We start from the raw sequence: 27,675 nt of genomic DNA on the forward strand, positions 1-27,675 counted from the left end.
TTCCTGCCCCCCCCCCCCTCAAATTGCAATTTCCACCATGCTTTTCTTTCTCTTGTTAATATTTTCTTCCTTCTGGGCCCTGTTTAATGGTAAAGTTAGATTCTGGTTCTTACACACCATTGACTGGTAGGCTTTGAGAATACCATTGCTTGGAGCATCCTTAAAGAGCTCTGAGTCTAAGGCCTTCATTTTGCAGTTAGAGAAAATAAGAACTAGAGGGAGAAATTAGTTTTCTCAAACTCACCCAAATCCTATGTGTCTGAACTGAAACTTGTGACTCTCAGTTAATTGTCCTTTAATTGTGTGTCCACTCCTGCATGTAATTATGTATGCATGCATTCAATTACTGTTTCTAAATTTCTGCTGTCTGCCATGTCCTCTTTTAAGCACTGGAACTACAGTAATGAATAAAATTCCCATCCTAGAAACTATATTCTGAGTGGAAGGAGATAGACAGTAGACAAAATTCACTAGGTAAAATGTTAGATGGTGGTAAGTGGTATGAAACAAAGCAGAGAAGGGGAGTGGGAATGGCAGCTGCAGGAATTCAAGTGTAGAAAGAGGTCATGGAAGATTCCCCTAAGAAAGTGTACTTTGACCTCAACTCCTTGGCCTGAGTGGTAAGCCATGTGCACACCTGAGGGAAGAATGATTCAGACATAAACAACAGTATATGCAAAGACTCTGAGGCAGGAGCAAGCTGGGTGTGTTCTAGAATAGTCATGAGGCAGTGCCACTGGAGCTGACTAGGTATGTAAGGAGTGTATAGACGTAAGAGTAGAGAGTAACTGGCTAAGCCAGTGAGATGGAAAACCCATAAAAGATTCTGAGCGGAAGGGTGACATGGGTTACTTAACATTTCAGAAGGATGACTCTGGCTTCTGTGTGGAGAATACACTTAAAAGAAACAAGGATGAAAAGAAAGACAGAAGTTCGGAGGCTTCTGCAATAATTCTGCAGAGAGATGGCGGTTGCTCGACCGAGGATGGGAGAGTGGAGGTACCACAAAGACATCTGCTGTGGAGAGCAGGGGAGATGCATCTCAACTCAGTAATCAGGAGAGTGGGAAGGGTGGCAGAGGGGAATGAAGGCTGGGGTGGACTACCCAGGAGGGAGCTGGAACTTTTAGTCCAGAGCTGTAGTGAGTTGTGGGAGGCTTCCTAGAAGAGGAAGGATGCAAGATAAAGGTCGACTCGAATGTAAGGTCAGTTTTTGACTTTACCTCCCAGTCCAGGTTTGCCAGGGACTATCCTGGTTTAAATACTCCTCAGTCCCAGAAAACCAGGGACCATGGGCCACCCTCCTGTGAAAGTTTCCTGGTGAAGCTGGAGAAATTTGGGGATGATGAGGGTGCTCTGGGAAGAGAAGATAGAATGTAGACATCTGAGCAGCATGAGCAGGCAGTGTGGAGTAGACTCAAGGAGAGGAGAAAGTCCACAGGTCTCCAGTGTGCTCAGCTCTGTCACTGTAAGAACAGTGACACTGGTTTGATGTCAGTGGAAGAGTCTTAAGTGAAGAATGCTAACACTAATAGCTTGGCAGTTTTATCCCTTATTTCAGTCTCCTTGTAAAAGAGCTATATGCAACCCCTGTCATTGATAAGTTGCAGATGAGAAGTGGGATTAAGAAAATCAAGAAACAGAATAGAAAATATGTTTGCACCAAAACATTCCCGCTGAGTTGCTACTTGGGAATCCTCCTTTCCTGTAAGGTCACATTCCCTTTGAAACCAGCTTATTTTTTTTCCCCCCTCATTTCCCTATTTGCATTATTGACTTCGTTATTTTCCTAGGCTCAAAATCATGATTTTTATCTTCTTTCCTGGTGATTCTGTCAGCCACCAAGTCCCTACTCCTCTTGTCTTCAAAACAGGTTTCCTCAGTTCTTTATGCTGAGTCCCACTACTGCCAACCTGACTCAGGCTGTGCTTAAGTTGTACCTTGGCAGTGTGTGGACCAGAGGGTGTAATGGGGGCAAGAGAGTAGTGGGTTTAGACCCCTGGGTTGCAGGCAATAAGAGGGTGTGTTGTCTTTAGGGAATTTAAAACCAGTCAATTTAAAGTCAATCTGCTTTGCAGCACTATTTACAACAGCCAAGAAAAGGAAGCAACATAAATGTTCATCAACAGATGGATGGATAAAAAAGATGTGATACATATATACAATGGAGTATTACTAAGCCATAAAAAAGAACAAAGCAATGCCATTTGCAGTGACATGGATGCAACTAGAGATTGTCACCCTAAGTGAGGTAAGTCGAAGTCAAATATCATGTGATATCACTCATATGTGAAATCTAAAATAAGACATAAATGAACTTTTCCATGAAACAGAAACAGACACACAGACATAGAGAATAGACTTGTGCTTGCTGAGGGGGGTGGGGGACTCTGGGATGGATTGGGAGTTTGAGGTTAGCAAATGCAAGCTATTATATATTGAATGAATAAACAACAATGTCTTACTGTATAGCATAGAGCACTATCTTCAATATCCTGTAATAAATCATCATGGAAAAGAATATGAAAAAGAATATATATATATGTACTTATATGGGAAGATCCTCTGGAGAAGGGCATGGCAAACCACTCCAGTATTCTTGTCCGGAGAATCCTATGTACAGAGGAGCCTGGCAGGCTACAGTCCATAGGGTTGCACAGAGTTGAACACTACTGAAGTGACTTAGCATGCATGCACGCATGTACATATATATATGTGTGTGTGTGTGTGTGTGTGTGTGTATATATATATATATATATATAAAACACTTTGCTATACAACAGAAACTAACACAACATTGTAAGTCAACTATATTTTAATAAAAATATTTTATTAAAATATTTTAATAAAATAAATTTTAAAAAATGTAAAAGTCAATCTGCTTTGTATTATTATTTCTATGTACCATCAATCAAAGGCAATATAAAAATTACCTCCCACCAGGAGCAGAGTACTCCCACTTATTGCCACCCACAGCCTCAAATCCTGTCTTATTTTCTTTATTTTTATCTCAGTTTCTCTCCTTTTCTTCCATTCCCTCACAGGCCAGCTTTACAATGCAACTGCAGTCAAGAACCACCCATCTCTAGTTTCCCCAAACCTCAGAAGCCTTTCTGAGGTTTACAGGATCAAGACCCAATACCGCAGTCTAGCTTTCCGTCAAGCCCTCAGCAACCCGAAGCCAGAATGACAGCTGAAGCTTATCCTGTTACTCTGCATCCCCAAATCTCTTTGCTCTGAGAGTCTGTGTCACGAGAGCCATGGTTTCCTGCTGTATTTGCTGGGAGAAAAATTTGTTTGGGGATCCTAGCCCCGAGAGAGACTGTGACCTTAAACAAGTCACTTTTCCTCTAAGGGTCTCAATGTTTTTATTAGTCAAATCAGAATAATACCTATAGAGCTGAAGTGGAAGGATTTCATTAAAGGCCAAACAAGGTCATGGTTATGAAATCCTCCAAGCACGTGACTGTGATGACTGTTTTTTATTGTTGTTGTTTTTAATTAATTAATTTATTTTAATTGGAGGCTAATTACTTTAGAACATTGTGATGGTTTTTGCCATACCTCGACATGAATCACGGATGTACCACGGATGTACAGGTGTCCCGCCATCCTGAAACCCCCACCCACCTCCCTCCCACTCCATCCCTCTGTGTTGTCCCAGAGCACTAGCTTTGAGTGCCCTTCCTCATGCATCAAACTTTCACTGGCCATCTATTTTACATACGGTAATATACATGTTTCAATGCTATTCTTTCATATTGTCCCACCTTTACCTTCTCCCACATAGTCCAAAAGTCTGTCTTTACATCTGAGTCTCTTGCTGTCTTGCACATAGGGTCATACTCCAATGTTCATTTCAGCACTGTAATGACTGTTTTAAGAGGCAGAGGTAATACTCATCAGAGTAGCAGTTACCATGGTTATGGCATCGATCTTCATGGCAGTGCAAGACTCTTCACTGTTGCTGTCTATTTTACCTTCTGCTTCTCCCATCTTTGCCATTCCATGTCCAACTCATCATTTAAGGTACAACTCTAGACAAATCACCTCAAAAATTCTTCCCGGGCTGTTGAAGCCTTCTTTGAATTCTGCTGTCTTCAAACCCGCCTCCCCTGAACACCCGTTCTTTGTGTTTGTTCAGGTACCTTGCATATCATCTTTCACTGTATAGCCTTCCCAACCAGAACTATCAGTTCCCCTGTTTCCTTAGCGTCTCTCATAATACTGAACACACAATAGATGTTAAATTAAGAGTCGTCAAAATGAATGAATGAATGAATGTTCAGAAGCATCTCTTTTTTTTCTTTAACCCCTTAAAGCAAAATATGCTAACAGTGCCCTCTGCTGCTAAGCAATGATTCTGTATCTTCTGCACAGTGGAAAAACAAGCGAGAGAATATTTAGTAAAAGGAATACATAAAAATTATGACTTTCAACATGCTGGGACAGAGAGGATCGGGCAAAACCACCAAAAAATCTCAGTGCAGGGGAGGCTAGGAAGTCAGAAAGGTCAGACAAAGGGGCTACAGGAAAGGCGAGAATATACTTTCTAGACTGATGATTGACAGCCAATTTAGAATTGAAACACCCTCTTGATTTTGTATAACAAGTTTCTCTTCTCCTGCCCCAGCAATAAGTGTATTATTTTTGGCCAGAAATGAATCTTAAATCTAATTGTATGAAAATTAATTTTGGCAATTCCAAAATGCCTCATGGGAGAACGCATTAAAAAATGTTGTGAGAGCTGGAAAAGTATTGCTAGAGAAATCATAGTCCTATCCATTTGTCTTCTGTTGAGGTGTTCTGATACAGTAAAAGTAACAACTGCCTTTTAACAAGCGTCATTTTCCTTCTATTACCTCAGTTAAATTTCATGACAACTCATCAGATAGGTATCACTATTTTCCATGAAAACATGGAAAATGAGAGGATAAGAAACGTGACCATTATCAGAGACTCGATAAAGTTAGCAAGGGTTTCCAAGTCTGGGAGGTATAAAATCTGAACCTTCCTTTTTAAGGCACACTGTCTCTCAGTATGGGGCTCTGGATGAGGGGTTGGGCTACCTGGGACTTAAGGTCAGATTCTAGCAGTAACTTTCATAATAAAGTTGGGTGAATAACTTTTTCTCTGGGCCTCAGTTTCCCCAACTCTAAAATAAGGAATGTATGAATGGATGCTCTATAAGGCCCCTTTCAACCTACAATCTGTTGTTTGCAGCAATCTTCATTTACTGTAATATCAGTACAAATCCTTATTTTGATCATGATTCTTCCTTGTGTTTCTACCACAGACTTGACCTCCCCAGTCTGACCAGCTTTGGACAGTTCAATGTGGACTGAACGGTGACTACGAGCACTCTGTGCTGAGCTTTGAGGACCATTCAGTTAGCTTTCTGCATAATTTGTAAATCAGTCTGCATGTAACTGATGCACTTCTTTTCCCCATAGAGTTCAAAGCATGATGGATATTCTAGGCTGGTTTTGAAGGCAGGATGGTTGAAGTTTTCAGCATGAGTTTGTCACATTTGATGAATCTGACACCTGGTCTGTAAGAGTCTTGGCAGGCAAAGTGTCCCAGGCTGGCGGGCACATCTTGGTAGAGCAGAGACCCCAGGAACAGCATCTTCCGGTCCGTGTGGTGCCGCGCCTTTGAAGTGGCTCACTGGTGCTTCAAAGAGAAGTTCATGGTACAGGGAGCAGCATCAGATATACTTTTATGACCATTAGAGACAAAAAACATTATTCAGAAGCCAAACGTCTGGAAGAAAAATCTATACCCTCAGCCCTGCGGCTTGAAAGTTCAGAGAAGACTCAGAGTGCTCCCCATGAGGAAACCAGAGCGTGCTGGAACAGAGCTGGAATCAGACCTGGCACCCTCCCCGTGCATCAGTATCAACCATCTTACTGAAGACAGGAGCCTCCTTCTGGATTTCCACTGGAGTTTGGAGGAGTGGGGAGACCTGGAATCAGATCAACTTATAGTAATTCCTCCTGCCTCCTAACTTTTTCAGAAAAAAAGTGATCAGAACTGCAAAACATCCTTAGAGAGTACAAATACTTCTTTTTTATTTGGGAAACAAACATCTATTGTGAACTGAAGTCAATTTGTTTGTCTATTATGGGTTTCTTTTGCATTCTGTGTGGATAATGGTCCTGTCTCCTGGGAGACTGTGAAACACTTAGTGACCAAAATGCTAAACAATAAAGGAAAATGGAACACCCTCCAGGAATCTCAGCACTGTGGAGTCCATGGAGGTCCCATGATGCCTTCATGCCTGTTCTTGATTAGAAGTAACTAAAGGTAGAATAAACTGCAAATTAAGACTTCTCAGAACCCAATTCTGCTAAAAATATTGTTATAACTTTCTCTGGGATTATTTTTGTTGTTTAGTCACTAAGTAGTGTCCAACTCTTTTGAGATCCCAATAGACTGTAGCCCTCTAGTTTCCTCTGTCCTTGGGATTCTCCAGGCAAAAATACTAGAGTGGGTTGCCCTTTCCTCCTCCAGGAGATCTCCTGGACCCAGGGATCAAACCCAGGTCTCTGGCTTGGCAGCTGGGTTCTTTACCACTGAGCCACCAGGGAAGCCCTTATCTGGGATGCTGAGAAGAAAAACATCTGAAGAGCATTTATTTATTTATTTATTTTTACCAATCATGACTCCAAATAAATATAATTCTGATTCATATTACCTCATGAAGAAAACATGTCCTGAAACTCTGAACTTCAAATACTACAAAAATCCTGGTGTATCTGTTCAGTAAATGTTGCTAAACGGCAGAATATTATGAGAGCTCAAAATATTATTCTGGTGACCAGAAGTCTTGAAGTTGGCTTCTAAGCCTCAGGTAGTCTATAATTTATTCTAAAATTAAGCAGTATGATTGCTTAAGACCTTCAAAAGCATTTACAAGGTTTAACAAACCAAAAACAGGTACTGAGAACAGACATGATAAGTGTGATTGGACAATTTATTGCATGATGTTTTATTGGACTCTGGTTTTAAATGAGGTAGAAGGTCCCCATCAATGTCTACTGGAGACAGTTTGCTTCCAAGGAGTCCCAAAGCTGCTGAAACTCTGTTCCCTGCATAACAGTGAAAGAAATGTCCTTACTAAAACATTCCATGGTTTTCTGGTTTTACAATAAGCTTGATTGATTTTACCAGATGCTTTAGGTTTTGCAGACAACACACCTGAATATCCTCAGATGGGCTGGAATATCGTCATTTTTCCCATTTGTGAGATGAACGTGTAAGAATTTGAGAGAGTGGTTGGCCGGCCCTAGGGCATGTGGAATGAGAGGTTTCTTGGACTCACGGACAGAGGGAAGTTGCCACTGGGCAACTTCATGGATCTTGACCTGAAAGGTGAGGTTCCCCTCAGTTTTTTCTGACATCCGCTGGGGCTCTACTTTTCATCAAGAAGCCTGATCCTTAGAGGCTTTGCTCCGCCCACTTAAATAAACCTTCTCACAAGGGAATAAAATAAAACCCCTTTTAAATTGGTATTTATTTGGATTTTCACAGCATTCATTAACTTGCATTCCCAGGGAAATTTGTAGTAAAAATCTCATCCCTCCCCACTTTCAAAACACCAACTTTAAAGCAAACTTTCCAGGGACTTCCCTGGTGGTCCAGTGGTTGAAATTTCACCTTCCAATTCAAGGATTGTGGGTTTGATCCCTGACTGGGGAATTAAGATCCCACATGCCTTGAAGCCAAAAAACATAAACAATATTGTAAGAAACTCAATAAAGACTTTAAAAATGGTCCATGTCAAAAAAAAAAAAAAATCTTTAAACACATAAAATAAACTCTCCAACTCTTCTGAAAGGTTAGTATTATAGAACCCAAGAAACCAACAAGCTCAAATTAAACCACTTTTTCAGCTGAGGCCATCGTGGCTCATTTCTGCTTACGGGTGACAGACAGGCACTCAAGACCCAACATAACTGCCACCTTCTCTGTTAAGCTCTCCCTCCCTCCAGCCACTCCCTTCTCTGACCTCATATGGCCTTTTTTGTACCTGCCTCTATTATAGCCCTCCTGTCACCACACTTGCCTCATTTTATATTTTTCAGTCCTTTACATCTATTTTTTTCTGCTTTATTTTGAACTTCTTAAAGGAGGGGATAAAATCATGCTCATTTTTGAACACTTCCCTAAACTTACTACTAGGTAGCTTCTCACAAGGTGTCTCGGGAATGAATTCCTAAATGACCAAAGGTTTCCTATACCTCCTTTCCTGAGTCTGTTCCTTTTCTCTGTTTACAAAATGAAGATTGCACTCATGTGTCTCTTGGGATAATTACGTACTTTTATTTGACTGCCAAGTGCTTCAAGACCATAAAAAACGCTCTGTAAATGCCAACCGTGATTACAACCCTTTGAAACAATGGGACATAAGATTTATAAGTAGAAAAAGATGAGACTTTACAGGTAATCCTTCTTGTCTGATCCCCATCTTTATCCCCACCCACCATCACATAGCAATTCAGAGGTAACAGCATCAGCTTGGGAGGAGCGAGGAGAATTTAACAGGGGTCTAGGTAGAAGATGGCTTATAGAAGGGCTTTTAAGGTCGAAAGGATGTCAAACCCATCTTTAGCCTCAATCTCTAATAGCCTAACAAGGAAAGAAAGGGTGAAGCTCATTTTGTTCACCCTCCCCACAAGGGTATCATAGCAAGTGACCAGAAAAAGTGGGTTGTATATTGAATTAATAGAGCATTCAGATTTTCCTGCCTAGTAATTCTTGTCAGGAGAAGAGAGGACAGGAAACTTTTGTTTGGCTATCTGTCTTGTGAGCCCTTTATAAGATCTTTCAATGCAGAGGTGAGTGACTCAGCCAGCTTTTCACATGGCAGATGCCATCTGTCGTAGAGCAAGCCAGGATCTAAGATCAGATTGTTCCAGACTTGAGGTCGTCTGGCCTCCGAGATCAGCAGCGGGGAGAGAAAATACCATGATTACCCGGGGGAAGCTGGGAAGGAGGAATCTCTGACACCGTGAGTCTGCAGTTACAACCTAGCAGCGAGCCCAAACAGTGGTGCGTGTTACGTGTCTCGGTGTGTCTGAAGAAATCATGCAGGTCTGGAACAGCAGGGGCCCTTGTGTCTCATGTTGGAAACATCGAATTATCTGTGAGTAGATTTGTGGGTGGGAAGAGGGACTGTGTGGAGGAGGTCACGTCACATCACAGACTTCTTGGCAGGATGCAACCAGGATCATCCCATGGGCCAATTTAACTTGTGGTTAGGGGGCGTTTTGCCAAATGGTTCCTGTTTCTGCGAACAGCTTTGGATGTGGGACCAGTTCAACCTTTTCCCACTTCTCAGCCCTACCACTGTCAGTCACTTCAGCATGCCTAATTCTTGGCATCAAGAGCTAGTGAGGTGGCCCTCATTACCTCCTTTCTTGACGTCAGTGAGGGAGATTTTCCCCGTGGCTGTCTTATGTGAAATAATTCAGCATTTGTACTTCAATTAAAATTCATAGATATATATTATTAAATGACACTGACTCATTCCATGGCTTCTCTTCAGCTGAAGAAGTGCCAAAAAATTCTATGCACAAAGCAGTGATGAAAACCATATTAAAACTAAAATTTCCCTGTCAAGCAATTCACATTCAGGGCTCTGAGGAAAGGACCCCACACTTCTAAGAAAATGGATCTGTTCTGAGTTGGAGTTTTCTCAAGAGGAAACAGAAGTTCCAGATCCTTTCTGCCTTGGAGGGGGTGGAAAATGGCACCTGACTAGAACCTTCTTCCCCTTGGTGAGTGTCATGAAAGCAGGGCCCGACACCCGCTGTTTGTCTCACTGAATTTTGCAACCACATTCAGTCCCTCTCCAAGGAGAGAAGGGGAAATATGCCTTCACACATCAACGGGAAAATAAGAAAGGAGAAAAAGTTTAAGTTTGATAAAAATCTAATTCTGTTCTTTACATGAAGGTACTATTTCAGAGTAAGCATGCCTGGAAGCAAACAAGCTGGCACTTGTTTTCCTTCCTGTTCAAAAGACTGCTTCTGCCTCAGACGTGCATATGCTAAGCCCAGTGGGCACAGGCTCTGACTTCCCTTCACTGCTCTCTGCTTCCTCATCTGCCACACGGTCCTCATAATCTGGACCCCGAACACCTCTTGGGGTTCCTAGTGTGAGAACCCGTCCTATGTCTTAAGCATTCAATCCAACAAGACAGGAGAAAACAGAAGCTTTGTAATACCGTGGGCTTTTTACACAAGGGGGAGTCATCAGCATGAGGGGTAGTTCCCCATGAGACAGAGATGAAGAGTCCTAGACTTGGGGTCATAAAAACTGGGCTTTTAGCCTGGGCTGTCTCAAGCACATATAGCACTTTTAAGTAAATTAGAGAAAGACATCACTTCTGAACACAGTCCTGCAGGTCCATGGACTGATGACCAAGTACCATCTTTGGCCAAAGAGAAAAAGTTACCCATCTTCTAGAGGACGCTGCCCTGGGCCAGGATTCTCATACAAGTCAATTCAGAAGCCCCAGCTCTTCCTGCTCGAATTCTGCAACCACACAATCATTTTTCCAACCTCTGAGCCTCAGTTTCCTCCCAGACAAAAAGACAGAATTGAGTTGCGATTTCTACAGCCTCCTTTAGCTCTGAAAACTTAAGAAATTCTAATGAGCTTTCCCATCCTTTTACACAAGGGGCCAGACATCACATAGAAAGTGATTTCTAAGCTCAATCTTCTAAAAAATCATCTGATGACACTCCCTAATATTTGCATGAAATTATGTATGGTTTGATGTGGGGCAGATTAGAACACAAATGCCTGAGTGTCTACGTGATGGCCCAAGTAGAGAACCCAACCCCGGCGGCCTGCACAACAGGAATAACAACTCTGTGTTGTCAGGGATGGTACAAAATGGGGATTTACCCTGACGCCCATCTCCTGAGGCCTCTGCTCACTGTCTGTGGGACTGAAAGGAAGACTCGCTGCTGGAGTCCTGGCCTCTCCCAGAGCACCGGGAGCACCCAGGAAGCGGAGACCGCATTGAGCCAAAGACGGTTTTCTTTGTTGATGCCTTGTTGCCAGAAAACAGAAATTAGATCCTTGGCCAGAACCTCCTATCAGCAAATCTGAGCGTCAGCAAACACTTCTCAGTAAAGGAGCAGACAAATAGCAACCTCCTGTTCCAAAGCTCAGGGAATTTCAGACCTAAAATTAGGTTCCGGGTTTTAAAATCACATGCACACATAATGAACCCATTCACAATTCTCCAAATGTTAGTAAAAGTAAATTTGGTATTTGTGAATATTTCTAAAATCAGATTTTTAGGTTTGTTTTCTTTTTGGCTTTGTTTTGTTAGATCAAGAGGGACGATTTCTGGAAACAATTACTGGCAATGATGTCATTTTTAGAGGAGACTGAAGCCCAGAAAGGGAAAGAGACTAGCTCCGGGTCACACAGCATAGCATATTTGATCGGGCTGGGATTATAATCTAATGGTCTTTCCACTCCCCCAACCAGAGGGTTGGGTGAAAAACAGATGGCACACAAGTCATTATGACTCAATTTTTCAGTCTCAAAGGATGAATGTTCTTACCACTACCCAAGATCATAAATGGCAGAAAGCAAATGTGATTTCTATCAATTTTTAAATAATGATTGAATATATTTTTGCTATTTTTAAAAAGTATTTATTTGGCTGTGCTGGGTCTTCATTACAGCACATGGGATCTTCGATTTTCACTGCAGCATGTTGCAGACTATCTTGCAGAGTTCTTAGTACGGGATTTTAGTTGCAACATGTGGGATCTAGCTCCCTGACCAGGGATGGAGCTTGGATCTGCTGCACTGGGAGCAGTCTTAGCCACTGGACCACCAGATAAGTCCCTAGAAAATGTTTTTATCTGTTGGTTTTCTTAAGGGCTACAGACTCTACCACTGCTCATCAAAGAGGCAGGTGATCTCCCCTGGTTTAGTGGAGCAGACTCTCTCGGCCAGAATAACCCCATTCCCCACCCCCGTAAAATACTATCTTGGCAGTATCTTCCTTAGAACCAGCATCAAGGACCCCAGATATTCTCTGGATTAACATCTTTTTGCTAACCATCTCTGTTTCTTCAGAAGGAATGCTCATACCTTCCTTGCAGCCCCAAGCCCCTGCCAACAAAATGAACTGTGACCCAATATTATCCCTGGGTGGTCCCCAAAGCTCCTGTTTGGATTACCTGGAGATAAACCAAACATTTGGGAGAAGAAAAACAAATGCTAGATATTAAAACAAGCCTCCCTTTATTAAACAAATCAGATACAAACACTAAAATCCATGAGCTGGAGAGCGCCAAAGGTGGGGGAAGGGGAAGGGGGGCTCAAAATACACTCAGATGAAGAGTGGAATCAACCAGAAATCCATTTTTTCTCCCTGAAGAACAAAACATCCCTCTCTCGGGCAATGTAGCCATGGTGCCCACATTCAGGTAGGATTAAAGATTTTCTTCCAGAACTGCTGGGATGAAGAGCCATTCTACTTCAACCCTTGAACAACACTTTTTAAAGACAGCAATCCTAGGGCAGACCTTTCTGGACTAGTGCATAGTGGAGGGTGAATCAAAGCTTCCAGTGTAAGGGTGCTCTGTGCTAACAACACCAGAGTCAAAAACTCCACCCAGGCCTGGGGAGGCTGACCCCTCCATCTCACAGTCTTCATCAGAGCTGCTCCTTTGCAGAGCCTGGGGGGCCCTCAGGGCAGTGACTTGAAGCAGTTCTGACCTCGCCATAGACTCTTCAGAGTCACAGCCATCAGCTCTGGGAGAGACATTGGCTGAAAGGCACAGAGCCAGAAAAGCCTTCTGAGTCCAATCACACTCTAACTTTAGATCTGGGCATGCATGGGAGTTGTTTCGCCAGGAAAGGACTTATTCTTTCTGCTTGAGTTTTAGGATCTGCAGCAAATGAAGTGTGTGTGTGTGTGTGTGTGTGTGTGTGCGCGCGCACACGTGAGCATGTGCACGGTGGGGAAGGGGTGACTGGGCTTTGAGAGACAATCTGCTGGGAAAACCAAGACAGACAGACAGACTGAGGCAAAGCAAGCATCCTTAGGCACAGAAGGGAGATTCGCTGACTCATATTAACATGTTAATTTATACCGTGGCTCTGTACAAAAATAAAAAAGTTCTCATAAGATTAACAATTTAAATAAATATTTGATAGAGTACTCTTTTTCTCATTTTTATAGCTCATCTTTGGGATTGATATTGAGTTCGTGCTTCCCATGCTGTTCTTGATCCAGGATCGCGATCACTTCATCGGCCTGTATTCGCTCCTGTAAAAAAAGACAATATAAACATCGCTGTTACAAGTGATGCCAGCGCCAGATGCTCCCCCAACACTTCCAGGCATCATGTGTACATGGATGGACACTAAATCCAGCTAAAGATGTAGCCTCATTCCATCCCTATCCAGGTGTCTTCTCTTGACTTCCCTGTGTACTCAGCAATTACCTTCCAAGACTCCTCCCTTGTCAAGAAATCTTATATATTCAACTACAACTCCCATTTCTAATTTCTGGTCCCACAGACATCTCCAATTCAGTTCTTCAGCTCAGCAGTCAAACTGAATTCTCCAGCTTCTCCTCCGCAAACCTACTCTGTCCTCTTCATAGAATTCCTCTCTCAGTAAAGACCACCATGACTTCCACATTCACCCCAAAAGCCTGATGATGGTTTCTTGGATCTGATATATCACCTAGTCCTCTCTGTTCTGCCCCTTTCATTTCAGTGCATGTACCGTTGTCTTAGAGGAACCAGAGATCAAATTGCCAACATTCACTGGATAATCAAAAAAGCAAGAGAGTTCCAGAAAAACATCTATTTCTGCTTTATTGACTATGCCAAAGCCTTTGACTGTGTGGATCAAAATAAACTGTGGAAAATTCTGAAAGAGATGGGAATACCAAACCACCTGACCTGCCTCTTGAGAAATCTGTATGCAGGTCAGGAAGCAATAGTTAGAACTGGACATGGAACTATAGACTGGTCCCAAATAGGAAAAGGGGTATGTCAAGGCTGTATATTGTCACCCTGCTTCTTTAACTTATATGCAGAGTACATCATGAGAAACGCTGGGCTGGATGAAGCACAAGCTGGAATCAAGATTGCCAGGAGAAATATCAGTAACCTCAGATATGTAGATGACACCACCCTTATGGCAGAAAGTGAAGAAGAACTAAAGAGCCTCTTAATGAAAGTGAAAGAAGATAGTGAAAAAGTTGGCTTAAAGCTCAACATTCAGAAAACTAAGATCATGGCATCCAGCCCCATCACTTCATGGTAAATAGATGGAGAAGCAGTGGAAACAGTGAGAGACTTATTTTTGGGAGCTCCAGAATCACTGCAGATGGTGACTGCAGCCATGAAATAAAAAAGCATTTACTCCTTGGAAGGAAAGTTATGACCAACCTAGACAGCATATTAAAAAGCAAAGACATTACTTTGCCAACAAAGGTCTGTCTAGTCAAGGCTATGGTTTTTCCAGTGGTCACGTATGAATGTGAGAGTTGAACTATAAAGAAAGCTGAGCATCGAAGAATTGATGCTTTTGAACTGTGGTGTTGGAGAAGACTCTTGAGAGTCCCTTGGACTGCAAGAAGATCCAACCAGTCCATCCTAAAGGAAATCAGTCTTGAATGTTTTGGAAGGACTGATGTTGAAGCTGAAACTCCAATACTTTGGCCACCTGATGCAAAGAGCTGACTCATTTGAAAAGATCCTGATGCTAGGAAAGATTGAGGGCAGGAGGAGAAGGGGAAGACAGAGGATGAGATGGTTGGATGGCATCACTGACTCGATGGACATGAGTCTGAGTGGCCTCCGGGAGTTGGTGATGGATAGGGAGGCCTGGCATGCTGCAGTCCATGGGGTTGCAGAGTCGGACACGACTAAGCGACTGAACTGAACTGAACTGTTGCCTTAGTGTAGGTCAGTGTTTCTCAAGCTTGGCCCTGCTGACATTTTAGAGTAGATAATACCTCATTGTTTGGGGGGTGTGGAGAGGTGTCTTGTGCATTGAGGGTGTTTAGCAGCGTCTCTGGCTCTGCCTACTACAGGTAGCCAGTGGAACCAAGCCCAGAGTTGTGACAATCAAGAAAAACTCTAAATGTTGCCAACTGCACGCTGGCAGGAAAAAAGCGCTCCTGCTTGAGGACCCTGTTGTCTCCTAACTGAATTGCTGTGGTAGTTTTCAAATTGATCCGTTTCATACCCCCTCCCACATGCTCCTGTTGGACTCTCTGCACTAGAATCATGACCACTTGCCTTTCCAGTTCACTACTCACAGCTCTTGCATGGGTTCCCATTGCTGGATGCTCTGGGTGCACATTTCTTGATGTGCTTTGTAAGGACTTAGATTTCTCTCTTCTTCAATTCACCTTGTCTTCTCCTTTCGCCTCCCCTTACACTCTACCTTCCTGACTTACCATGAGATCTCTGAATACAGCACTCTGAGAAGGACTTCCTCCTTCTAGTCTAGGCTGAGTTTCCCTAGGATTTGAAGGCTGCTTCCATCACATCCTGTGTTTCTCTTACTGCTCCCCCACCACTGACCCAGTTGGCCTACTTCCAAATGACAACTCCAGTCCCCCACATCTTTTTCACCTTCTCCACTATGACTCTAGTCTATGACACTTTAGCTACGGCAGTCTTTCCTATCCTGTAATTCCCAGGACCAGGGGAGGCAGGGGAAAGGGTAAGGGACATGGCTTCTTTCCCATTGGGCAGGTCAAAAATTTTGTTTGGATTTTTTCTATGCCGTCTTAAAGAATACATTGGAAGAGAATTCATATTTCCTAAACAGCTCATCAGGGCTAACTGTTGCCTGTTCTGTGTTCTCTCTTCAGCCCATTCTCTACCTCGCATACAATGTTCTAGCCACCTTGGCCTTCTTTGCTTCTTGACCATTCTGTGCTTCTTATCTTTGGGCCTTTACAACCTCTTCTCCCCTGGAACACTCCTCCCAAGACCTTTATCATGGTTGGCTTCTTCCTTTCATTTGTCTGGGGAGCCCACTCACACTGTGCTCAGTTCAGTTCAATTCAGTCACTCAGTCGTGTCCGACTCTTTGTGACCCCATGAATCGCAGCACGCCAGGTCTCCCTGTCCATCACCAACTCCTGGGGTTTACTCAAACTCATGTCCATCGAGTCAGTGATGTCATCCAGCCATCTCATCCTCTGTCATCCCCTTCTCCTCCTGCCCCCAATCCATCCCAGCATCAGGGTCTTTTCCAATGAGTCAACTCTTCACATGAGGTGGCCAAAGTAATGGAGTTTCAGCTGCAGCATCAGTCCTTCCAATGAACACCCAGGACTGATCTCCTTTAGGATGGACTGGTTGGATCTCCTTGCAATCCAGGGGACTCTCAAGAGGCTTCTCCAACACCACAGTTCAAAAGCATCAATTCTTCATACTCAGCTTTCTTCACAGTCCAACTCTCACATCCATACATGACCACTGGAAATACCATAGCCTTGACTAGACGGACCTTTGTTGGCAAAGTAATGTCTCTGCTTTTTAATATGCTGTCTAGTTGGTCATAACTTTCCTTCCAAGGAGTAAGCGTCTTTTAATTTCATGGCTGAAATCACCATCTGCAGTGATTTTGGAGCCCCCCAAAAATAAAGTCAGCCACTGTTTCCACTGTTTCCCCATCTATTTCCCATGAAGTGATGGGACCAGATGCCATGATCTTGGTTTTCTGAATGTTGAGCTTTAAGCCAACTTTTTCAGTCTCCTCTTTCACTTTCATCAAGAGGCTTTTTAGTTCCTTTTCACTTTGCTACCCCCTTCTTTTTACTTTCAAATCAGTTGTCCTGTTTTCTTTCCCATACATCATTTCTCACTACCTAAAATCCTTCAACTGTTTATTCTTTATTTATTTGTCATCTTTTTCCACTAGAAGTTAAGCTCCATGAAAACAGGGAATCTTATCATTTGGGGGGCACCGTTCTATTTCCTGTGCCCAGAAAAGCAATTAACATTTAGCAGGATGGCTCAGTGGTAAAGAATTGGCCTACAATGCAGGAGATATAGGAGATACAGGTCCCATCCCTGGGTTGGGAAGATCCCCTGGAGGAGGACACATCAACCCATTCCAGTATTTTTGCCTGGAGAATCCCATGGACACAAGAGCCTGGTGGGCTATAGTCCATAGGGTTGCAAAGAGTCAGACATGACTGAGTGACTGAACACAGCACAGCACAGTATAACAGTTAATTAATAAATACATGGGTAGATGTCTAACATGCCAAAAATGTCTCTCCCTTAAGAAATCATGCTCATCCTTTAAGGCTCCTATTAAATGCCATCTCCTCCATGAAACCTTTGCTGGTTCCCTCTTTCTGTCCCCTGAACACCATGCATTTTTGGCTCTAATAATTCTTGCTGAACTTTGTCGTGTGTTTTAATTACTCAGGTACCTGTATTGTCTCTTCACTTTGACTTCAAGTTCCCTGAAAATAAAAGTTATGCCTAAAATAATTTGTATCTCCTATAGGTAGTCCCCAGCACAGTTCCCAGCATATTAAGTTATACAAAGAACTTGTATATTTTATGACTTGATAATAAAATCCCCTTTATTCAAGAGCTTATAATTGAGCATGATGTTGACATAAAAGCACCTACAAGGACCAGATATACTAAATAACAGAAAACTAAATTGTTGTCATAATGTCCAAATAAAATGTGTGAGTTTGTGTGTGCATGCTCAGTTGTGTCTGACTCTTTGCGACCCCATGGACTATAGGCTGCCAGGCTTCTCTGTCCATGGGATTTCCCAGGTAAGAATACCGGAGTGGGTTGCCATTTCCTCCTCCATCAGGTCTTCCCAACCCAGGGATTGAACCTGCATCTCCTGTGTGTCCTGCATTGCAGGCAGATACTTTACTTTGGAGCCACTAGTAAAGCCCCTGCATGAGTACTACTTTATTAATACAGGGAACACACCTCACTGATTAGCAAATTGATATAGATACAAAATGCTCTGATCTGACTGCACAAGAGACTTTTGCAATTTTGTCTCTCTTGAAAGAAAAGAAGTTGAAGAGAGAGATGGAACTGTCTAACAAGGAACCAAAGCTTCTAATGTTGGGCATCCATAAGAATTTATGACGCTTAATACTCCTTGAGAATTCAATGCCTTTAAAGTAAACTCTAATGATCACATAAGTCTGCCAGCTCTGATGACGTCTTGAAAGGCTGCTTTCTTTGCTCAGGGATTTAACCTGAAAGGAAGTGCCTAACTCCTGGTTCAAAATTGGGAAAGGAGGGGGGAGGAGCTAAGATGGCGGAGGAATAGGACAGAGAGACCACTTTCTCCCCAACAAATAATCGAAAGATCATTTGAACGCTGAGCAAACTCCACAAAACAACTTCTGATCGCTAGCAGAGGACATCAGACACCCAGAAAAGCAGCCCATTGTCTTTGAAAGGAGGAAGGACAAAATATAAAAGATAAAAAGAGAGACAATAGAGTTAGGGATGGAGATCCGTCCCAGGAAGGGAGTCTTAATAGAGGCAGTTTCCAAACACCAGGAAACCCTCACTGGCAGGTCTGGGGGAAGTTTTCGAATCTCAGAGGGCAACCTAACTGGGAGGAAAAATAAATAAAACCCACAGATTACATGCCTAAAAACAACTCCCAGCAGAAAAGTACCTCAGATGTTCGCATCCGCCACCAGCAAGTGGAAGTTGAACGGAGAGGAGCGGGCAGCATTGCTTAGGGTAAGGACTGAGCCTGAATGCCCTGAGGGCAATCGGAGGGAGCTAAGGTGAGATAGCAACTTAAACTGTGGTATAGCAAGAGAGAGAGAATTAACCTGGGAAAAGCCCTAAATTTAGGCACTACCTGCCCGTTCTCAGAACAAAGGACTGAGTGAATACCAGAGAAGAGCTAGCCAGCGGACCAGCCCATCCCCCGCCGGAGGCAGGAATGGGGGGGGGGGGGTAGGGGCAAACTTGGCCCCAGAGACGGCATCCCCTACCAAACTGCAAACAGGCTTCCAGCTTCTAACCAAAGACTTCCTGAGATTCTGGATAGTTGACATCTGCTGGGAGGGTCACAGCCAGAAATCAGCTCCCCAGAAGAGACACAAGGCGCACCAGACCAGCGCGCCTGGAAACTGAGGCTGGGACCGCGGAGGGGGTAAGGCGCACCGCACCTGGGGAGAGTGCGCTCAACAGGCTCCTGGTTGCCTGAGCTGCTCGGACGGGGAAGGCACAAAATGCAGGCCCAACCGAGTCTGCGTCTTTGTGGAGTACCCGAAAACCTGAACCTGAGCGGCTTAGGCCTGGGAAGTGCATACAACTCAGGGCCCGCTCCCTGGAGAGCAGCCTGGAGCCTGAGCAGTGTAGACGGGGAAAGCACACACCCCGTGAGTGGGGGCAAACCCAGTGTGGCCGGAACACTGCGAGTCCTCCCCACACACACCAGTGAAGTTTGTCTGCAGGGCCCCTCCCTCCCCACAGCACGACTGACCAAGCGAGCCTGAACAAGAGACCACCTCCACCCGCGTGTGTCAGGGCGGAAATTAGACACTGTAGAAACCTGCAAACAGAAGCCAAATAAACAAAGGGAACCGCTTCAGAAGTGACCGGTGCAACAGATTAAAATCCCTGTAGGTAACACTGACTACACCGGAAGGGGCCTATAGACATCGAGAAGTGTAAGCTGGAATGAGGAGCTATCTGAAACTGAACCGAAACCACACTGACCTCAACAGCTCCAGAGAAATTCCTAGATATATTTTTACTATTTTTTTAATTAAAAAAATTTTTTTTCTTTCTTTTTTTTTAAAGTCCTCTATTACTCCTTAATTTTCATTTTTAAAACCCACTAGAACCTGGCAAAAAAAAAAAAAAAAGACCCTATTTTTAAAGTGAACTTCGTATATATTTCTTAAATTTTTTGTGTTTTTGTTTTTTTTAATATTGTATTTTTAAGACTCTAACCTCTACTCTAGATTTTTAATCTTTGTTTTTCAGTATTTGATATCAATTTTGGACATTTAAGAATCCAACCTTCACTACCCATTTTTACTCAGGAGTGTGATTACTGGTTTGATCACTCTCTCCCCCTTTTAACTCTCCTTTTTCTCCCCCAGATCACCTCTATTTCCTCCCTCCCCCTTCTCTTCTCAATTCTGTGAATCTCTGTGGGTGTTCTGGGCTACGGAGAACATTTAGGGAACAGAGTACTGCCTAGATCCGTCTCTCTTCTCTTGAATATCCCTTTTTCTCCTCCTGCTCATCTCTATCTCTTTCCTCCCTCTCCTCTTCTTCATATAACTCTGTGAAACTCTCTGGGTGTCCGTTACTGTGGAGAATCCTTTCACCATTAACCTAGAAGTTTTATTATCAGTGCTGTATGGATGGAGAAGTCTTGAGGCTACTGGAAGAATAAGACTGAAATCCAGAGGCAAGAGGCTTAGCCCAAAACCTAGAACACCAGAGAACTCCTGACTACAGGGAACATCAATTAATAAGAGATCATCCAAAAGCCTCCATACTTACACAGAAACCAACCACCACCCAAGAGCCAGTAAGTTCCAGAGCAAGACATACCACACAAATTCTCCAGCAATGCAGGAACATAGCTCTGATTGTCAACATACAGGCTGCCCAAAGTCACACCAAACCCATAGACCCATCTCAAAACTCACTACTGGACACTCCATTGCACTCCAGAGAGAAGAAATCCAGCTCCACCCACTAGAACACCAACGCAAGCTTCCCTAACCAGCAACTCGACAAGCCAAACGTGCAGCCCCATCCACTGGGAGAAACCTCCACAATAAAAAGGAACCACAGATTACCAGAATACAGAAAGGCCACCCCAAACACAGCAATCTAAATAAGATGAAAAGGCAGAGAAATATGCAGAAGGTAAAGGAACATGAAAAATACCCACCAAGCCAAACAAAAGAGGAGAAGATAGGGAATCTACCTGAAAAAGAATTTAGAATAATGATAATAAAAATGATCCAAAATCCTGAAAACAAAATAGAGTTACAGATAAATAGCCTGGAGACAAGGATTGAGAAGATGCAAGAAATGTTTAACAAGGACCTAGAAGAAATAAAGAGTCAATTAAAAATGAATAATGCAATAAATGAGATAAAAAACACTCTGGAGGGAACCAACAGTAGAATAACAGAGGCAGAAGATAGGATAAGTGAGGTAGAAGATAAAATGGTGGAAATAAATGAAGCAGAGAGGAAAAAAGAAAAAAGAATTAAAAGAAATGAGGACAACCTCAGGAACCTCTGGGACAATGTGAAATGCCCCAACATTCGAATCATAGGAGTCCCAGAAGAAGAAGACAAAAAGAAAGGCCATGAGAAGATACTCGAGGAGATAATAGCTGAAAACTTCCCCAAAATGGGGAAGGAAATAGTGACACAAGTCCAAGAAACCCAGAGAGTCCCAAACAGGATAAACCCAAGGCAAAACACCCCAAGACATATATTAATCAAATTAACAAAGATCAAACACAAAGAACAAATATTAAAAGCAGCAAGGGAGAAACAATAAATAACACACAAGGGGATTCCCATAAGGATAACAGCTGATCTTTCAATAGAAACTCTTCAGGCCAGAAGGGAATGGCAGAACATACTTAAAGTAATGAAAGAGAATAACCTACAACCCAGATTACTGTACCCAGCAAGGATCACATTCAGATATGAAGGAGAATTCAAAAGCTTTACAGACAAGCAAAAGTTGAGAGAATTCAGCACCACCAAACCAGCTCTTCAACAAATGCTAAAGGATCTTCTCTAGACAGGAAACACAGAAAGGTTGTATGAACGCGAACCCAAAACAACAAAGCAAATGGCAACGGGACCATTCTTATCAATAATTACCTTAAATGTAAATGGGTTGAATGCCCAAACCAAAAGACAAAGACTGGCTGAATGGATACAAAAGCAAGACCCCTATATATGCTGTCTACAAGAGACCCACCTCAAAACAAGGGACACATACAGACTGAAAGTGAAGGGCTGGAAAAAAATATTTCATGCAAACGGAGGCCAAAAGAAAGCAGGAGTCACAATACTCATATCAGATAAAATAGACTTTAAAATAAAGGCTGTGAAAAGAGACAAAGAAGGACACTACATAATGATCAAAGAATCAATTCAAGAAGAAGATATAACAATTATAAATATATATGCACCCAACATAGGAGCACCTCAATATGTAAGGCAAATGCTAACAAGAATGAAAGGGGAAATTAACAACAACACAATAATAGTGGGAGACTTTAATACCCCACTCACACCTATGGATAGATCAACTAAACAGAAAATTAACAAGGAAACACAAACTTTAAATGACACAATGGTCCAGCTAGACCTAATTGATATCTATAGGACATTTCACCCCAGAACAATCAATTTCACCTTTTTCTCAAGTGCACACGGAACCTTCTCCAGAATAGATCACATCCTGGGCCATAAATCTAGCCTTGGTAAATTCAAAAAAACTGAAATCATTCCAGTCATCTTTTCTGACCACAATACAGTAAGATTAGATCTCAATTACAGGAAAAAAAACTATTAAAAATTCAAACATATGGAGGCTAAATAACATGCTTCTGAATAACCAACAAATCATAGAAGAAATCAAAAAAGAAATCAAAATATGCATAGAAACAAAAGAAAATGAAAAAACAACATCCCAAAACCTATGGGACACTGTAAAAGCAGTGCTAACGGGAAGGTTCATAGCAATACAGGCTTACCTCAAGAAACAAGAAAAAAGTCAAATAAATAACCTAACTCTACACCTAAAGCAACTAGAGAAGGAAGAAATGAAGAACCCCAGGGTTAGTAGAAGGAAAGAAATTTTAAAAAATAGGGCAGAAATAAATGCAAAAGAAACAAAAGAGACCATAGCAAAAATCAACAAAGCTAAAAGCTGGTTTTTTGAAAAGGTAAATAAAATTGACAAACCATTAGCCAGACTCATCAAGAAACAAAGGGAGAAGAACCAAATCAACAAAATTAGAAATGAAAATGGAGAGATCACAACAGACAACACTGAAATACAAAGGATCATATGAGACTACTACCAGCAGCTATATGCTAATAAGAAGAAATGGACAAATTCTTAGAAAAGTATAACTTTCCAAAACTGAACTAGGAAGAAACAGAAGATCTTAACAGACCCATCACAAGCATGGAAATCGAAACTGTAATCAGAAATCGCCCAGCAAACAAAAGCCCAGGACCAGATGGCTTCACAGCTGAATTCTACCAAAAATTTAGAGAAGAGCTAACACCTATCTTACTCAAACTCTTCCAGAAAATTGCAGAATAAGGCAAACTTCCAAACTCATTCTATGAGGGCATCATCACCCTAATTCCAAAACCAGACAAAGATGCCACAAAAAAAGAAAACTACGGGCTAATATCACTGATGAACATAGATGCAAAAATCCTTAACAAAATTCTAGAAAACAGAATCCAACAACACATTAAAAAGATCATACATCATGACCAAGTGGGCTTTATCCCAGGAATGCAAGGATTCTTTAATATCCACAAATCAATCAATGTAATACACCACATTAACAACTTGAAAGATAAAAACCATATGATTATCTCAATAGATGCAGAAAAAGCCTTTGACAAAATTCAACATCCATTTATGATAAAAACACTCCAGAAAACAGGAATAGAAGGAACATACCTCATCATAATAAAAGCTATATATGACAAACCCACAGCAAACATTATCCTCAATGGTGAAAAATTGAAAGCATTTCCCTTAAAGTCAGGAACAAGACAAGGGTGCCCAGTCTCACCACTTCTATTCAACATAGTTTTGGAAGTGTTGGCCACAGCAATCAGAGCAGAAAAAGAAATAAAAGGAATCCAGATAGGAAAAGAAGAAGTGAAACTCTCATTGTTTGCAGACAACATAATCCTCTACATAGAAAACCCTAAAGGCTCTACCAGAAAATTATTAGAGCTAATCAATGAATACAGTAATGTTGCAGGATATAAAATTAACACACAGAAATCCCTTGCATTCCTATACACTAACAATGAGAAAACAGAAAGAAAAATTAAGGAAACATTGCAACAAAAATAATAAAATACTTAGGAGTATATCTACCTAAAGAAATGAAAGACCTATATATAGAAAACTATAAAACACTGATGAAAGAAATCAAAGAGGACACAAATAGATGGAGAAATATATCGTGTTCGTGGATTGGAAGAATCAATATTGTCAAAATGACTATACTACCCAAAGCAATCTATAGATTCAATGCGTATTTTTCACAGAACTAGAACAAATAATTTCACAATTTGTATGGAAATACAAAAAACCTCGAATAGCCAAAGCAATCTTGAGAAAGAAGAATGGAACTGGAGGAATCAAGCTGCTTGACTTCAGACTATATTACAAAGCCACAGTCATCAAGACAGTATGGTACTGGCACAAAGACAGAAATATAGATCAATGAAACAGAATAGAAAGCCCAGAGATAAATCCACGTACCTATGGACATCTTATCTTCGACAAAGTAGGCAAGGATATACAATGGAAAAAAGACAACCTCTTTAACAAGTGGTGCTGGGAAACCTGGTCAACCACTTGTAAAAGAATGAAACTAGAACACTTTCTTACACCATACACAAAAATAAACTCAAAATGTATTAAAGATCTAAATATAAGACCAGAAACTATAAAACTCCTAGAGGAGAATATAGGCAAAACACTCTCTGACATAAATCACAGCAGGATCCTCTATGACCCACCTCCCAGAATATTGGAAATAAAAGCAAAAATAAACAAATGGGACCTAATTAAACTTAAAAGCTTTTGCACAACAAAGGAAACTATAAGCAAGGTGAAAAGACAGCCTTCAGAATGGGAGAAAATAATAGCAAATGAAGCAACAGACAAAGGATTAATCTAAAAAATATACAAGCAATTTCTGAAGCTCAATTCCAGAAAAATAAATGACCCAATTAAAAAATGGGCCAAAGAACTAAACAGACATTTCTCCAAAGAAGACATACAGACGGCTAACACATGAAAAGATGCTCAACATCACTTATTATCAGAGAAATGCAAATCCAAACCACAATGAGGTACCATTACATGCCAGTCAGGATGGCTGCTATCCAAAAGTCTACAAGCAATAAATGCTGGAGAGGGTGTGGAGAAAAGGGAACCCTCTTACACTGTTGGTGGGAATACAAAATAGTACAGCTGCTATGGAGAACAGTGTGGAGATTTCTTAAAAAACTGGAAATAGAACTGCCATATGACCCAGCAATCCCACTCCTGGGCATACACACTGAGGAAACCAGATCTGAAAGAGACACATGCACCCCAATGTTCATCACAGCACTGTTTATAATTGCTAGGACATGGAAGCAACCTAGATGCTCATCAGCAGACGAATGGATAAGGAAGCTGTGGTACATATATGCCATGGAATATTACTCAGTCATTAAAAAGAATACATTTGAATAAGTTCTCATGAGATGGATGAAACTGGAGCCCATTATACAGAGTGAAGTAAGCCAGAAAGATAAACACCAATACAGTATACTAACGCATATATATGGAATTTAAAAAGATGGTAATGATAACCCTATATGCAAAACAGAAAAAGAGACATGGATGTATAGAACAGACTTTTGGACTCTGTGGGAGAAGGAGAGGGTGGGATGTTCAGAGAGAATAGCATTGAAACAAGTATACTATCAAGGGTGAAACAGATCACCAGCCCAGGTTCGATGCAGAAGACAAGTGCTCAGGGCTGGTGCACTGGGAAGACCCAGAGGGATGGGATGGAGAGGGAGGTGGGAGGGGGGATCCGGATGGGGAACACATGTAAATCCATGGCTGATTCATTTCAATGTACGGCAAAAACCACTATAATATTGTAAAGCAATTAGCCTCCAACTAATAAAAAATAAATGAAAAAAAAAAATTGGGAAAGGAGTACATCATGGCTGTATGTTGTCATCCTGCTTATTTAACTTATATGCAGAACACATCATGCAAAATGCCGGGCTGGATGAAGCACAAGCTGGAATCAAGGTTTGGGGGAGAAATATCAATAACTTCAGATATGCAGGTGACACCACCCTTATAGCAGAAAGCAAAGAGGAATTAAAGAGCCTCTTGATGATGGTGAAAGAAGTGAGTGAAAAAGCTGGTTTAAAACCCAACATTCAAATAAACAAAGAAGATGGCATCTGATCCCATCACTTCATGGCAAATAGATGGGGAAACAATAGAAACAGTAACAGACTTTTGTTTTCTTGGGCTCCAAAATCACTGCAGATTGTGACTGTAGCCATGAAATTAAAAGGAGCTTGCTCCTTGGGAGAAAAGCAGTGGCAAACCTAGACAGTATATTAAAAAGCAGAGACATTATTTTTTTGACAAAGGTCCATGTAGTCAAAGTTATGGTATTTCCAGAAGTCATGTAAGGCTGTGAGCCAGACAATAAAAAAGGTTGAGCACCAGAGAATTGATGCCTTCGAATTGTGGTATTGGAGAAGTCTCTTGAGAGCCCCTTGGACTTCAAGGAAATCAAACCAATCAATCCTAAAAGAAATCACCCCTGAATATTCATTGGAAGGACTGATGCTGAAGCCGAAGCTCCAGTACTTTGACCACCTGATGTGAAGAGACAACTCACTGGAAAAGACCCTGATACTGGGAAAGATTGAAGGCAGAAGGAGAAGGGGACGACAGAGGATGAGATGGTTGGATGGCATCACCGACTAGATGGACATGAGTTTGAGCAAACTCTGGGAGACGGTGATGGACAGGGAAGTCTGGCATGCTGCAGTCCATGAGAACCAGACATGGCTGAGCGACTGAACAACTTAGGGACTCTCAAACTGTTACACATTGAAATCATCTGGGAAACTTTTAAAACTTCTGACACCTAAATTAATCAATCTAGAATTTTTAAATGTGGGAGCTAAAATGTCAATAGTTTGTAAAGACCCCCAGTTGACTACATTGTGGAGCCAAGTCTCGGAATCATGTCATAGGCAAGATTTTCCTGGTAGCTGCCATAGAAGCTCTGGTCATTTTCTTCTGTGACCACTAGATGTCGCCACAGCCTGGAGACTGGAGGATTTTCCCTAGTACTTTCAGGTTAGGAAGGAAAAAAGAGAATTTTGTGTTATTTGTGTGTGTGTGTGAGAGAGAGCTTATTTTGATAGAAACAAATATCTTGAAGGAGACGCTGAGATACTGAGTAATAAAGCAGATAAGTGTTTGTTGAAAACTAAAGATTAAAAAACAACAGACAATTATCCAACAATGTTATCTCCACTGTGTACTCATGTACCTAGATTCTTTAGTCAAGAAGGGGTGATGTGGGGAACGCTGGCATTTTGGCTATGAAGAGGCGAGGGGAGGGAGGAATTACATGTAAAGGAGACTACTCAGTCCCTTGCGATGTTTTCAGATCTCTCCCTGTCCTGGTCCCTCTGCAGGATTGTTCTTTCTTTCGTGCCCAGCTGTCATCCTCTGCTCTTTTAGGGTTGCCCTATATTAGCAGTCCTGGAGAAGGAAAGGAAAATGGCACTCCTTGCCTGGAAAATCCCATGGACAGAGGCCTGGTGGGCTGCAGTCCATGGGGTCGC

At 42.0% G+C, this 27,675-nt stretch overlaps 1 protein-coding gene across 1 annotated transcript in view; it reads right to left on the reverse strand.

The window, feature by feature from the left end:
• Window positions 1–12,261: 12,261 nt before the first annotated feature.
• The window catches only part of P3H2 (prolyl 3-hydroxylase 2), a 171,894-nt gene continuing 156,480 nt past the window's right edge, over window positions 12,262–27,675 (reverse strand). Inside the window, exon 15 of the mRNA XM_061166822.1 lies at window positions 12,262–13,308. Within this exon, the coding sequence (XP_061022805.1) occupies window positions 13,216–13,308 (93 nt within the window). The 3' untranslated portion in view covers window positions 12,262–13,215. The remainder of the gene's footprint in view (window positions 13,309–27,675) is intronic.

The sequence above is a fragment of the Dama dama genome, chromosome 19, assembly GCF_033118175.1.
Source record: "Dama dama isolate Ldn47 chromosome 19, ASM3311817v1, whole genome shotgun sequence".
Lineage (NCBI taxonomy): Eukaryota > Metazoa > Chordata > Mammalia > Artiodactyla > Cervidae > Dama > Dama dama.